The following is a 15091-nucleotide window of genomic DNA, read 5'->3' as shown; positions in this document are numbered from 1 at the left end:
TTAGGTTTATTCCATTCTTTGATGGGTTCTTTGCCCTTTGGAACACTTATACAGAAAAAGTAAGGAAATGATGGATAGCCTTGACTCACCTGGATAGTTATTTTAAAGCAATCTGTTAACATGTTTCCAATGCATAAACTACCTTTAGTAAGTGCTTTCCACTGAGACTGATTGGTTTTTCTGATTATTATTATATTTTCTTATTATTCCAGACACTTTCATTGGAGGCAGTGGGCTTGGAGATCACAACACACTGATTGACTAATTATTCACAAAGCATTAAGTCTGTGAAAAGATTAAAGAATACAATCATATCCTACGTATCAATTTAAGTTTATTTTAAGCTGGCCTTTTGTTTGATCTTAGTAGTGTGGAAAACTGCTACAATTTCCCTCTCTATTTCACATTATTAGATAGGAAGATTGCAGGCTTGTATTTTTTTCCTCTAATCCTCTTCTGTGGGTATTCCCTGAGCTAATTAATTGACCTGGTAATTACAAAATTGTGGCATTTTTGTAATGTTGATGATAACCTTGTGTGAAAATAAACTTCGCACTTATGTTTTGTGTTTGTCCATTATAATGTTTCACCTTGTTAAACCAAGTGGGATGTTCAGTTTTTACCAGTGCTTTCACTTGTCATTCAAAACAATGAAATAGATAACCACAGTAAGCAACACAGAGTATTTTTGTGCTGAAAGATCAATAGCCGTTGTTTATGTTGATTGATTGTTGAACTCAAATCTAGACAGTGAGCTTCTCCCTTAATTACTTCTCTTCCAAAGCAGTCCTCTCGGGAATGAGGATGACATACATTTACTCCAGTGCTGTGGTTTTTGAGGTAGCTGAAGATTGTAGACTGCTACATGTGGGACAGGGGTGGCCTGGCAGGGCAGGCAGGTGAATTGTTCGGAATGTTGTATGCTCCTTTCAGTGTTTGTCTGTGGCCTCCACGTTCTCTTGTAGAGACATGAGGTGCTGGTGCCTTCTCAGATGTTCCTTCTCCACTTTCAGGTCAGGGATTACCAATGGGTTGGCAATAATATTTTTTTAGGTAGATTTTCAAAGCCTTCTTAATTATTAAACAATTGCTCAAGTGCAGAATATCTCAGAATTGCAGTTATTCTCATGTGATTTATGTTTTTTAGTAATGTAAACAGGGTACAATTGTGCACTGGATTTGAAAGCTCTTCGGCTATTTTAGTTTTGCATTGCAGAAAGATCTTTGCTAGTTTTCCTGAGCTGCTCAGTCCATTTTCTATCAAAAATACATTCTTGATATCTCTTAACATAAATAAGTGATTTTCCTGTAGTTACCCAAAATTTTCTCCAGTATTCAAGTATTTCAGTGAAATCCCAATAGCAATTGTCCATGCCTGCTGACATCTTTCTGGCTGGAAGTTTAATTGATAGTCGCTGCTTTCCCTTTACTTCAAAGTGTGGTCTCCAAACAAGAACCCTTGCATTATTATGCTTGGTTTATAACATACATTTGAGAATGGTCTCATTATTCACATTAACATGACACAATATTCTATAAAATACATAACTTAAGGCTTCCTTTTCATTTCTACAACCCTAAACCAACTTCATATAAATAGTACTATAACAATCTCTGGAGTGTTCTAAACTCATTGTTCTCCACAACCCTTCAAGCATCCCAGAACTGAAACCTTAACTGTTTCTTTTTCCATGGATGCTGCTTGACTTGCTGAGTTTTTCCAGCATTCCTGTTTTTATTTCATATTTCCAGTACCTGCAGTACTTTTTTATTTTTCTGCTATTAATCATTTGATATACTGCATGTCCCTCCAATTAAAATTCTCACTATTCACTGTAACACTTTGATTCCATCCTGATGAGAGGAGTTTATGATAAAATCCTGCTTCCCATTACTCTCAAACTCAGTCTGTTGGAGTTTGCTGTACAGTGTTTTTCTTTATGCAACATAGAGCTTTTATTCAGATTACCTAGCTTGGTGGCATCCACAACTGATCCACATGACAAGCTTTTGGGCAGTGCTCTTCTTTGTCTTTTATGCACAATTCACTGGCAGAATGTCATTTAGATGTTACATTATTTGATTCAACAGTCACAAAATAAATAAAGTTAGGATTGTATGCAGAGACTGATAACTGATAAGGGATGTTTATATTGGATATTATAAATGCAACACACAGAGAAATGGGATCCTGCATGCTATTAGCTGCAAAATAAATTCACCCACAGTGGATGGATCACAGCTGAGAGATTTGTTGGGTCTTTCATCATATACTTGAGAGATCCGTTACTACCAAATGCGTAATTGTGACCAAAGGTAGAAAGATGCATCCGCCACAAGGTGCAAGCTTCAGCAAAACTATGTTAGTATATTCTTTCACTCTTTGCTTTATCATCTTTATCTTTCTTTCTCTCCCAGCTGTGGCTCAGTTAATAATATACTTTCCTTTGGGACAAAAGGTTGCTGAGATCTGTGCACACAATCTAGTACTACTTTAGTGTAATACTGAGGAGCTACGGCACTGTCGGAGTTGCCAACTTTTGGATGAGACACAAGATCATTTAGCACTATTTTGAAGAGCAGGGGAGATATCTTTGGAGCTCTGGCTAATAAGTAATCCCTCAACCACTTTTGCTAAAACATCTCTGGCCATTATTGTTTGTGAGAGCTTGCTGTGCACCATTTGGGTATTGCATTCAAACACAACAGCAGTAATTGCATTTACTTAATCGGTTGTAAAGCACTATGAGACAGCCTGCAAGGAAAGACACTGCATAAATGCAAATTTTTTTCTTTATTCCAACTGCTTAAATTGTTTTTTTTCCCAGAGCAATCTGTTGTATTTCGATATTGCTGTGCCAGGAATTGCTAGCTTGAACATGCCCTCAGAGTGCTGAAGAGTCTGTTATTGTGGATCTTGAGTCATACTGCAGGAAAGAGGAAAAACCAGGAGGACTCTAAAGCTTTTTTTTAATATATTGGGGTTTTGTAATTTGCAAAACCAATGTTTAACAGCAAAGATGATATCCATAGGTTATTTAACTGTGTTATTTTTCACTATTTAAAATTCATCTTGTAACATTTTCTATCCTTTGTTTCTCCTTATCTCCCCCACATAAAACTGTGTCCTGTCAGAAAGGCAGTGGGATAACCTAGTAGTTATGATCTCAGCAGCACCTCTATGTAATTTTTGTTTTGAGATTTTGGTGTTGATATTCTTCCTTGGTCAGTTGCCCTAAATGCACAGTAACTATTGCAATACTTCATTCTGTGCCTGCAAAAGTGAATCCCATTGAAGTCAATGTACTAAGCCTTCATTGGCATTCTTGGGCAGTAAATGCTGAAGTGAATAAGTGAAGAAGTTTCTTCCCACTTCAGGCCTTAAGGATATTTTCTCCCCTGACCAACACCACTTTCCACTGACTCCAGGAACCTGACTCTGCATCCTGTTCTACAGTACACTGTGTACTCGAGGGTGCCTCCTCTGCTTCACTTCCACTGTTTCATCAGATAACTGTTGCCTGTAAACTCCTGTAGGCATGATAGTTCTTGGATCTTTCTGCAAAGAAAAAAATAGTTCTCATGCTCTCCTAAGTATCTGGAAGGACACATTTCATTTGGGGCTGAACTTATAACTTCAGTGGGCACAAGTCGGACATCGGGCCCAACCTTTGGTCAGGATGAGTGGTGCAAAATGGGAAAAATCATGCCTTATGAAATTGAGTCTTACTTGTCATCCAATAATTATTTGGAGAACTGCACTGAACCAGAATCATCTCCATTTACTATCTTAATTAGCTGGGATGGTAGTGTGAAACTAATGAAAGGTACAAAAATAAAGCAAACTAAAATAAATTATAAACTTTTGATTGTGATCAGATATTTAGTCTTTTGTATTACATACATTCCCATCTGGAGCTTAAGCAATTCTGTTGGACATTTTTTCAGATAATGCTCTTTTCCTTCATTATTGGGATAGAGGTTTAATACTGGTCAATGAAATGTATGTCAGTGGTTAGATGTGCATGATACATCAGCATAAGAAAACTGGCAGAACAGAATGTCAGCTGCAGTTGTCCTTGAGTAGTCATGCCGGTTGTCAAGTAGTTTCTGCTTGTGTCACTGTGCATGTCTGTGCCTGTTCTCTTACTTACATAATTAATATTTCTTATTTTCTGCTTGCATCTGTACTTAGTCCATTCCTCTTCTTAGGCATTGCTCTCTCAACACCTTCCCTTTCACTCTCCCCTCCCTCTTATCCCCTTCCTATCTTTCCTTCCCTGTGCCCCCACATACTGATTGCCACTGGTTTTCACATCCAGGGCCCTGCTTCACAATTACCAAACAATCCACACCCCCAAGCCCCCTGAAAACCCAGGTCTCAGTAGCTGCCCCACCTCAGGTCCACAACTTAGCCCAGAACCCCGAAGTTCTCCTGGGGAAATTTGAGAGAATCCTCTTTTACCAACCCACTGCTGCCTAATTTCAGCAAACTGTAGTTACTTGGTGGTCATGATGAATTTTCTGGCTGAGGGAGGCAGATTTATCCTGCGAGAACAGGAGCCTCCCACTTGACCACCGTCATCCCTTGTCACTAGTGTTTCTTCAGCTTGATCTGCCAGTGTAAATTGAACCAATCCCAGGTACTCCTTCTCATTCAGAGAATAAATTGACAGAGGTTGTTTGAGCAACCAGGAACTCCTGAAAATAGCCATGATCAGGTACAATGTTTTCTGAAAGATGGTGATCAGTCTCCAACAGTGGAAGAGCTAGGAAATTTCAGGTCATGGTGTTGAAACAAGATTGATTAGGAGAAACAACGAGCCAGATTGCACTTCCCCTTTGTCATTGGTTCAGTAAGGAACCACCGTATCCTGCTTGCTGTTCATCTCACCTCCAGCTGTGCATGCAAGAGCTTGTTTTTTTTCTTAAATTTGTCTCACCCTGCATGTGCTTGTGCCAAAGTAGCTGCCATCTCTGGCCTTGTAAGGGAAAATCTTGCCCCCTGTATTGCAGAGCTCATTATTTAATTAGTAGTCCCAGCATTAACTCACTGAATTGAAGAATATCCAAGTGGGAATATGTCCATCTTCACAAAGCTCACATAATTATTTCAGAGCCCCCACTGATTGACTCAACAGTAAAGACAAGCTTAGGCCTGAGGGAGAATGAAATTTCTGTGTTTTCTGTTGCGAGATTTTCTATTGCTGATAGTATTAATCTGCCACTCATTGAAACCTGAATCTTTTAATGTCTTGCTCAACCACTCATGGTGTTCCAATCTTCCTTTCCTTCATTGTGTTCAAGATGGAGATTGTCAGAAAAATAAAACATCCTTCTTATTGGATCATGGAGTACAGCATCCTAGATTTATAAACTGTCAGACACAGCGTTGTGGAATATTTTTGGAAATAATATTTCTGATTTTGGATATTTAGTTCAGCATTGGATCTATGCAATTCCAGTAGTATTCCCCAGCACAGCCTCACATTTGCCCTGCAAGATGGATATGTAAAAAGTTAATATTTTGCAGGAGCAATGTTAAAAGCATCAAAAAATGCAATTAAAGATTTTGCCTTTCCACATTCCATGTGTGTCCATTTGTGAATTTTATTAAGGACAAAGTAATATTGGTGTTATTTTCCCCAGAAATGAGTAGAATTTGAGTTGTACTCTTGCATGAGTGATTTTTCCTGTAACATATTGGTATCGTCATGCTAAGTTAATACTATATAACTAAACTGAATATCAGAATAAGATTTATTATCACTGACTTGTATGATGTGAAATTTGTTACTTTGCCGCAGCAGTACAGCTCAAAGGCATAAGATTACTATAAATTACAAAAATAAATAGTGCAAAAAAAAAAGGAATAATGGGGTGGCATTCATGGACCGTTCTGAAAGCTGATGGCAGAGGGGAAGAAACTGATTCAGAATCGTTGAGTGTGAGTTTTCAGGCACTTGTACCTACTCCCTGATGTTAGTAATGAGAAGAGGGCATATCCTGGATGGGACATCTACATATTTCTATGAATATCTATATTTCTGTTTATTTGTCTCTTGTTACTGATACAAAGGCAACAGACCAAGGGATCCTTGACTGGAAGCTTAAGCCAGATACTTGATCACCAAAATGTACTGAGATCTACATGTTTTGCTTTTATTTCTGCTTAACTATTTATGTGCATACCTGCACCTTGTGCAGCAGTTTTTGAGGTCCATTTTCAGACTTCTCAATTTTCAAAGGTTCTGGTTGAAACTACAGAACTATAGATGCTAAATTCAGCCAGCCTACTGTGAAAACAGGGAACCAACATCATACTTAATTGGACATTGTGATGCAATTGCTTAATGTTTCCACTCCATTATGCTCCAACCAGGTCAATATCCTCACTTGTCTTTGTATTTCCTCTATACTAACCTTGTATTCTATCCCATGACAATAGGTATCTAATCTTTGCAATTCTGTATTATGAATTTTGGGAGAATGGAAATGTGTATTTGTTGGGTTGGGGGTAGTGGGGTGGTGTGGTGCACATGAGTGGTTAAAGGTGGTTAGTTCGCTGATTTCCTTCCCTCTATATCAGGGAAGAGTGTGAAAGGGTCCATTGGGCATGAGTGGAAAAACAGGTGATGGGGCAAATACATGAAGGAGAAAACATAACAGCATAGGGAGGAGGGTGCTTGGTGGAATGGAAACAAAGCCATATCACAAATGGGTGTTGCACATGTTGGAAAGTCTGTGTACCCCAGAGCACAATGCTGGGTCCTCTAAATGTATACTTGGGTTCAGGGAACATAAAAATGACATTTGTAACCACAGTAAAGTAGGCAGTGAGAAATGTTGTTAAGGGATTTCAGGTGGACATTGTTAGGATTTTGGAATTGATATAATGGTAATAGATATAATTTAATGTTGATAAGCATATTAACAGATCTTAAGTGATAAAGAAAAAGGAGCTTAAAAGTGAGAATTGAGAGAGATTCAGGAATTCAAATATGAAATATTCTGAAAGTGGGAGTGTAGGTGGACAATATTGTAAAAAAGCAACTTTTTTTTTATTCAGTCATAAATATTTTGTGTCCATTCTGCATGAACTGTTGAAATTGTTTGAATTATTTAATTAAGAAATAAAGCACTAAGCTGGCAATTTGATGACTGACCTTGTATCCTCTCTCATCCAAGGCAAACTTCCCACAGAAAAGTCTAGTATTTGAACTTTGAAAAAAAACAAAGAGGTGCTGTGTATTTAAAAAAAGGAAGTTGTAGATGTGCACGTGTAGAAGTCACTTTTCGTGAGATTGCCAGGTATCTGCTTCATCCATATGCACATTTTTCCTCCTATTTTAATTGCCCTTATCTGGCTAAATAATGCTCGTGTTAATCAGACAAAATTTGGCACCAAGTTAACTATGGAGATTTAAAAACATTTGTGCTAAACCTTGTTCGGAGTGATAGATTTTAAGGAGGAGAAAGATGCCAAGGAGTCTGGGGAGCATGGTCACCAATGATAGAGCAGTCAAGGTCAGGGATGTGTGGTGGCAACAAAATGAATACAATATCATTTACATTAAATTTCAGTATTCTGATAAGGGAGACCTATAGGCATCTGTATGATGTCACCAGCAAGAGTAATTTGTACCCAATTGCTATTTATCCACATAATGATATTTCTTGCCTTTGTTTTTCAGGATTCTTGCTGTTTAAAGATTTCTGTCTGAATGAAATTGATGAAGCCGTTCCCCAGCTGAAGTTTTATGAAGAGGTAAGTGATATGGTTAAATAATAGTCTCAGGATGAAGGGTCAGCCATTTAGCACTGAGAAGATGAGACATTTCTTCACTTGAGGTTGTCAGTCTTTGGAATTCTCTTTCCTAGAAAACTGTGGATACTCAATCAATGAGTATGCTTGACAATAAGATTGATAATAATAATATTATTATACGCTCAGAAAATTGAGGTATTTGGGGATTCAGTGGGAAAGTATTAATCTGCTAGATTAGCAAAGATTTTGATGAGTGGTGAGCAGGGTTGAGGGGATTTATGGCATAGTTCTGCTTCTATTTCTTGTGTTCTTGGGAGATTATTTCATAAAACATCTGAGTACAAAATGGAAGTCAACAAAAGCCAGACTGTGATTCCAACAAGATTCATAGTTCCTAGATTCTGTGTGTGGCACCTGCAAGATAAACTGAGCAGAAGCATTGAAGTCATTTTGCATAAATGTTTATAATCTTTATACGGTTAAATCATCAGGTCCTGAAATTTTGCCTGAGGTATACCTCAGGTTTGTTTTTGAGAGTAAGTTTCAGTACCATGTTTGGTGAAATATTTTCTACTGAATGTATGGTTATGGTGAGTGGGGAACTGGTCAGGGACATATCAGAAGTCTGCACTTCTGCATATTGCAACAGGAGGACTGACTGATTTTTCTCCCCCCTTGTTAACCTTAAGCGCAAATGAATCAGTGCTCAAGGCACAGCTCATACATGGGATTTCCTGATCTATAAACCCCAGGCCAAATTAAGTGGCAAATTTATGCTGAAGATCCATCAGTGGAGCAAATTTGTTTTTTCTCAAATTGTCCATCTATCATCATACATCTTTAAAAGTGTGAAATTTGAACATATTTTCTCACAAACAATTTGTTTGTTTGTAGTTTCATGCATTGGTCTGCAGCCACTTTTTGCCCTGCTCTGTTGAGCTGTCTTGACAGTGTGTGGCTCCTTGAATTGCTAACACACTCCAACTATCCCCTTACATGTGACATTTCACCAGAGATTCTCTGAACAAAACTAAAACCACGCATTTAATACACAATCAAAGGTATTGTAGCGGCTAGCTACACACTATGAAATGAAGACACAGAGTCGCTGGTTTCAAAATCAGAGGTCGAATACAGACCTGGGGCGCGGTGCGCCTTTAATAGCTGAAAACTTCCCACGCTACAGTTCCCGCGCTGATGTCACGCTCAGGTCACCTGACCTCCCCGCGCGCGGGCTTTCCCAGCCCAACGCTGGGGAAGAAGGAGGGCCCCGCGCCATCTTGGATCGGGGCCTCCGACGACGTCACGATGACTGGAGCCGGTTCAAATACCGGTGCGGTGAGTCGCTACGTAACCTCCCCCAGAACCGGCAATACCGTCGCGAAAACCAGAATTAAATAAACTATGACTTGGGTGGCCTGCCCCTGTGCCGCGCTCGCTGTACCACCATGGGTTGGTCCGAGTCTAAATGAGCCGGTTTCAGCCGGTCAACCGTAAACACCTCCTCACGCCCCCCCCCCAATGTCCAGCACGAACGTAGATCCATTGTTCCTGACGACCCGGAATGGCCCTTCGTACGGCCGTTGCAGCGGTGATCGGTGCGCGCCCCTCCTGACAAAGACAAACTTACAGTCTTGGAGGGAAGTCGGCATACGGGCCGGGACCTGTCCATGTCACGAGGTGGGAATCGGGCCAGGCTTCCAAGCCGCTCACGCAGCCGGTTGAGCGCCGCAGCAGGTCCGTCCTCTGGCCCCCAAGGGGCTGGTAGGAACTCACCCGGGATGACTAAGGGCGTTCCGTAGACCATCTCTACGGACGAGGCATGCAGGTCCTCTTTTGGCACGGTGCGTATCCCCAGCAGGACCCAGGGGAGTTTGTCTACCCAGCTGGGCCCATTAAGGTGGGCCATGAGTGCTGACTTCAGGTGGCGATGGAACCTCTCCACCAACCCATTGGATTGCGAGTGGTAGGCGGTGGTGAGGTGGATCCGGGAACCCCACAAGTCGGCGATGGCAGACCACAGGCCAGAGGTGAATTGAGCTCCCCTGTCTGAAGTGATATGTGCCGGGACACTGAAACAGGCCACCCAAGCTGACAAAAGGGTCCGTGCGCAGGACTGGGCGGAGGTATCTGCGAGGGGAATGGCTTCAGGCCAGCGGGTAAAACGGTCGACAATCGTGAGGAGGTACCGTGCTCCTCGGGAGACTAGAAGGGGGCCGACCAGGTTGACATGGATATAGTCGAACCTCCGGCGGGTAGGCTGAAAATCCTGCAAGGGGGCCTTGACGTGCTGCTGTACTTTCGAGGTCTGGCAGTGAGTGCAGGACCAGGCCCATTCGGAAACCTGTTTACGCAGGCCATGCCAGTCGAACTTATTCGGACACCATCCGGACAGTAGTCCGGATGGATGGGTGTGCAAGGCCATGGATGGCATCAAACACTCGTCTGCGCCAGGCAGCTGGGACGATGGGGCGGGTCTACCCGTGGAGATATCGCAGAGCAGGGTGTACTCACCGGGGCCTACCAGAAGGTCTTGCAGTTGCAGGCCCGAGACTGCGGTGCGATAGCTGGGCATCTCCATGTCCGTTCGCTGTGCCTCCGCTAAGGCGCCGAAATCCACCCCCTGGGACAAAACCTGGATGGTGGGCTGTGATAGCGCATCCGCGACCACGTTCTCTTTCCCAGATAGATAGCGCACGTCAGTGGTGAACTCTGAGATGTATGACGAGTGCCGCTGTTGCCGTGCAGACCAGGGATCTGAGACCTTGTGGAAGGCGAAGGTCAGCGGCTTGTGGTTGGTGAAAGCAGTAAACGGCCTGCCCTCCAAGAAGTAACGGAAGTGTCTGATGGCCAGGTACAACGCCAACAGCTCGCGGTCGAAGGCTCTATATTTGAGCTCTGGTGGTCGAAGGTGCCTGCTGAAGAACGCCAGCGGTTGCCAACGCCCTTCGATAAGTTGTTCCAGCACACCTCCGACCGCTGTGCTGGAGGCGTCGACCGTGAGGGCAGTCGGGACGTCCGTGCGCGGATGCACCAACATGACTGCGTCCGCCAAGGCCTGCTTGGTTTCAACGAACGCGGTGTGAGCCTCTTCCAACCAAACAATGTCCTTGCTTCTGCCTGACAGGAGAGCTAACAACGGGCGCATGATGTGGGCCGCGGATGGTATGAACCGGTGATAAAAGTTTACCATACCGAGGAATTCCTGCAAGCCCTTGATGGAGGTGGGTCGGGCGAAATGGCGGATGGCGTTGACCTTCGCAGGCAGGGGCGTGGCGCCATGTTTGTCGATCCGATGACCCAGGAAATCGATTGTCTCCAGCCCGAATTGGCATTTGGCTGGGTTGACGGTCAGGCCGAAATCCCTCAGGCGAGAAAAGAGTTGGCAGAGGTGTGTGAAATGTTCCTGGCGGCTGTTGCTGGCGATCCAGATGTCGTCGAGGTATATGAAGGCGAAGTCAAGGTCGCGCCCGACCGCATCCATGGGTCGTTGGAAGGACTGAGCAGCATTCTTGAGACCAAAGGGCATCCGGACGAATTCAAAGAGGCCGAAAGGTGTGATCAGCGCCGTCTTCGGAATGTCGTCTGGACGCACCGGGATCTGGTGATACCTGCGGACAAGGTCGACCTTGGAAAAAATGGACCGCCCATGTAGGTTGGCAGCAAAGTCCTGAATGTGCGACACGGGGTACCAGTCCGGGGTAGTAATGTCGTTGAAGAGTTGGTAATTGCCGCAGGGCCGCCAGCCTCCGGCTGCCTTGGGGACCATGTGTAGCGGAGAGGCCCATGGGCTGTCCGACCTGCAGATGATCCCCAGCTCCTCCATTTTTTTGAATTCCTCCTTCGCGAGGCGGAGCTTGTCTGGGGGTAGCCGCTGGGCGCGGGCGTGGAGGGGAGGGCCCTGGGTGGGGATGTGATGCTGGATGCCGTGCTTGGGCAAGGTGGTGGAGAACTGGGGCATTAGTACGGACGAGAACTCTGCCAGGACCCTGGCAAACTCATTGGTCGACGTGGTGATGGAGTCGAGGTGTGGGGCCGGCAGCTTGGCCACACCCAACGAGAATGTTTGGAAGGTCCTGGCATGTACCAAACGCTTACCCCATAGGTCAACCAACAGACTGTTGGCACGAAGGAAGTCTGCCCCAAGGAGTGGTTGCGCGACAGCAGCCAGGATGAACCTCCAAGTAAAGTTGCAGGTGCCGAACTGGAGGTGTACCAACCGGGTGCCAAAGGTCCGAATGGCGCTGCCGTTGGCGGCTCTGAGGGCGGGTCCTGGTGTGCAGTTGCGAGTCTCGCAGCCGTTGGGAGGCACGACACTGACTTCGGCTCCGGTGTCCACTAGGAACTGACGTCCGGAATGCCTGTCCCACACATGTAAGAGGCTATTCGGGTGGCCAGCCGCCGTAGCCGTCAGCGGCGGCTGGCTCTGGCGTTTCCTGGAAACCTGCATGGTGGCCAGCCTGCTGGGCCGCTGGGTACATGGCATGGCAACGCGCTCGACGAACACCCCGCTCTCCGTTCTCGCCCTCCAAAGAACATCCGCCTGGGCGGCCATCTTCCGGGGTTCGCTGAAATCGGCATCCGCCAGGAGCAGGTGGATGTCGTTAGGTAACTGCTCCAGGAAGATCTGCTCAAACAGCAGGCAGGGTTTTATGCCCGTCTGCCAGGGCCGACATTCATGAGTACGGAGGGGGGTCTGTCACCCAACCCATCGCAGTGAAGGCTCGTTCGCATCGGGAAAGGCCGAAAGTCTCGAGAAGGAGGGTCTTGAATTTATTGTACTTCTCCTTCTCCAGGGGCACCTGGATGAAATCCTCGACCTGAGTGGCGGTGTCTTGGTCGAGGGCGCTCACCATGTAATAGTACTTGGTGTCGACCCTGGTGATCTGGCAAACCTGGAACTGGGCCTCGGCCTGGTTGAACCAGACTCGGGGCCGGAGGGTCCAGAAGGTGGGCAGTTGAAGGGCTACTGCCTGTACCACTTGCTGTGCAGACATTGTGGGTCCAAAAATGTTTGGGCCCGTCGGGGTCACCAATGTAGCGGCTAGCTACACACTATGAAATGAAGACATAGAGTCGCTGGTTTCAAAATCAGAAGTCGAATGCAGACCCAGGGCGTGGTGCGCCTTTAATAGCTGAAAACTTCCAGCGCTACAGTTCCCGCGCTGACGTCATGCGCGGGTCACCTGACCTTCCCGCGCGCGGGCTTTCCCAGCCCAACACTGGGGAAGAAGGAGGGCCCCGCGCCATCTTGGATTGGGGCCTCCGACGACGTCGCGATGTCTGGAGCCAGTTCGAATACCGGTGCAGTGAGTCGCTACAGTATTACTTTTTTAAAATTTAATTTATGGAGTGAGAGCTTCATTGGTGAGACCAGCATTTAATGTGTATCCCCAATTAATTATACTTGAAATGTATCACCTATTGGCGTGACCTGGTGTAACACTATGGCAAACAGTTTGGGAAGTGATTGCTGAATCACTGGATTTGGTCCTGGATTTGATTGCTGATTATAGTTAGTTGATGTATCCAGTGCGATAATGGGATTGCTACAATTGGCCATGGTATCCCAAGGTTGGGAAGTGACCATTGAAAAGTGCTATTGTATTTCTTAGATGAATGAATCTCAAGACATAGATGGCTATGAACCAAATGCTGGTAAATGGAATTAGATGATTATTTGATGATCGGCATGGATATGTTAGACTTGTCTGCCAATGTATAAGTGCTTGGATGAGGGAGGGTTTGGGGAAGGTTTAAACTAATCTGGCAGGGGGATGGAAACCAGGATGTTCGGATACAAGATGTTAGGGTAAGGGAGGAGGTTTATAGAAACAAGTCCAAGGCAGTGTGCAGTGAGGATGGCAAGAAGGACAGGCAGGTGAAAAGTCAGGATAATTTGCTGAACAATAGAAGTACAACAAAATCAATAGCAGATACTGGACTAAATGTACTATATTTAAATGCACGTAGCATTAGGAATAAAGTAGATGACCTAGTAGCACAACTACAGGTTAATAAATACAACATTGTGGCAATCACCGAGTCATGGCTTTATGACAGATGTGATTGGGAACTGAATGTCCAGGGGTACACAGTGTATAGGAAGGATAGGCGGGTAGGCAGAGGGGGAGGTGTGGCCATGATGGTTAGTAATGATATAAAATCAGTAGAGAGGAAAGACATTGGGTTAGAAGAGGCAGAATCCTTATGGGTGGAGCTAAGAAATAGCAAGGGCAAAAGGACAATAGTAGCAGTTATATATAGGCCCCCTAATAGCAGTCAGGAAGTGGACCATAAGTTGCACTTTGAAATAGAAAAAGCGTGCCAGAGTGACAATCTGAAGATAATTATGGGGGATTTTAACATGAAGGTGGACTGGGAAATCCAGCAAGGCAGTAGATCTCAGGAGAGTGAGTTTGTGGAATGTCTATGGGATGGTTTTTTGGAGCAACTTGTTGATGAGCCCACCAGGGGATCGGCGGTTTTGGATTGGGTGCTGTGTAATGAACTGGAGGTGATTAGGGAACTAAAGGTAAAGGAACCATTGGGAACAAGTGATCACAATATGATTGAGTTCAGTTTCAAATTTGAGAAGGAGAAGCTGATAACTGGTGTATCGATATTTCAGTGGAACAAAGGAAATTACGGTGGTATGAGAGAGGAGTTGACCCAAATTGATTGGAAGAGTAAGCTAGCTGGAGGGACGCCGGAGCAGAAATGGAAGGAATTTCTACAGGTAATAAGGAAAATGCAGGATAGATATATTCCAAGAAAAAAGCTTTTGAATGGAAAAAAGGCACAAATGTGGATAACGAGAGAGGTGAAGGCTAAAATAAAAGCAAAAGGGAGGGCATACAAGGAAGCAAAAATTAGTGGGAAAACAGAAGACTGGGAAACTTTTAAAAACCTGCAGAAAGAAACTAAGAAGGTCATTAGGAAAGAAAAGATGAATTATGAAAGGAAGTTGGCAGATAACATTCGAAAGGATACTAAGAGTTTTTTTAAATATATAAGGAGTAAAATAGAGACACGGGTTGATATAGGACCAATCAATAATGGTGCAGGAGAGATTATAATGGATGATAAAGAGATGGCAGAAGAATTAAATGAGTATTTTGTATCGGTCTTCACTGTGGAGGACATCAGCAATATACCGGTTAGTCAGGGGTCTCACAGAATGAAACTGAGTTCAGTTAAGATTACTAGAGAGAAGGTGTTAGGAAAACTAAATGGGCTAAAGACTGATAAGTCTCCCGGACCGGATGAGGTGCATCCCCGGGTTCTGAAGGAGGTGGCTTTAGAGATAGCGGAGGCATTGGT

General features: G+C 44.3%; 1 protein-coding gene across 2 annotated transcripts in view; it reads left to right on the top strand.

The window, feature by feature from the left end:
• grk3 (G protein-coupled receptor kinase 3) overlaps nucleotides 1–15091 on the top strand; it is a 226843-nt gene that overhangs the window by 114101 nt on the left and 97651 nt on the right. For both annotated transcript variants that reach the window (XM_052032176.1, XM_052032177.1), the window contains one exon: nucleotides 7695–7768. In XM_052032176.1, coding sequence (XP_051888136.1) covers nucleotides 7695–7768 — 74 coding nt within the window. The remainder of the gene's footprint in view (nucleotides 1–7694; nucleotides 7769–15091) is intronic.

This window comes from Pristis pectinata, chromosome 17 (assembly GCF_009764475.1).
Source record: "Pristis pectinata isolate sPriPec2 chromosome 17, sPriPec2.1.pri, whole genome shotgun sequence".
In the NCBI taxonomy this organism is placed as follows: Eukaryota; Metazoa; Chordata; class Chondrichthyes; order Rhinopristiformes; family Pristidae; genus Pristis; species Pristis pectinata.
Note: the sequence above shows the minus strand (reverse complement) of the source record. Positions and strands in the feature narration are given on the sequence as shown.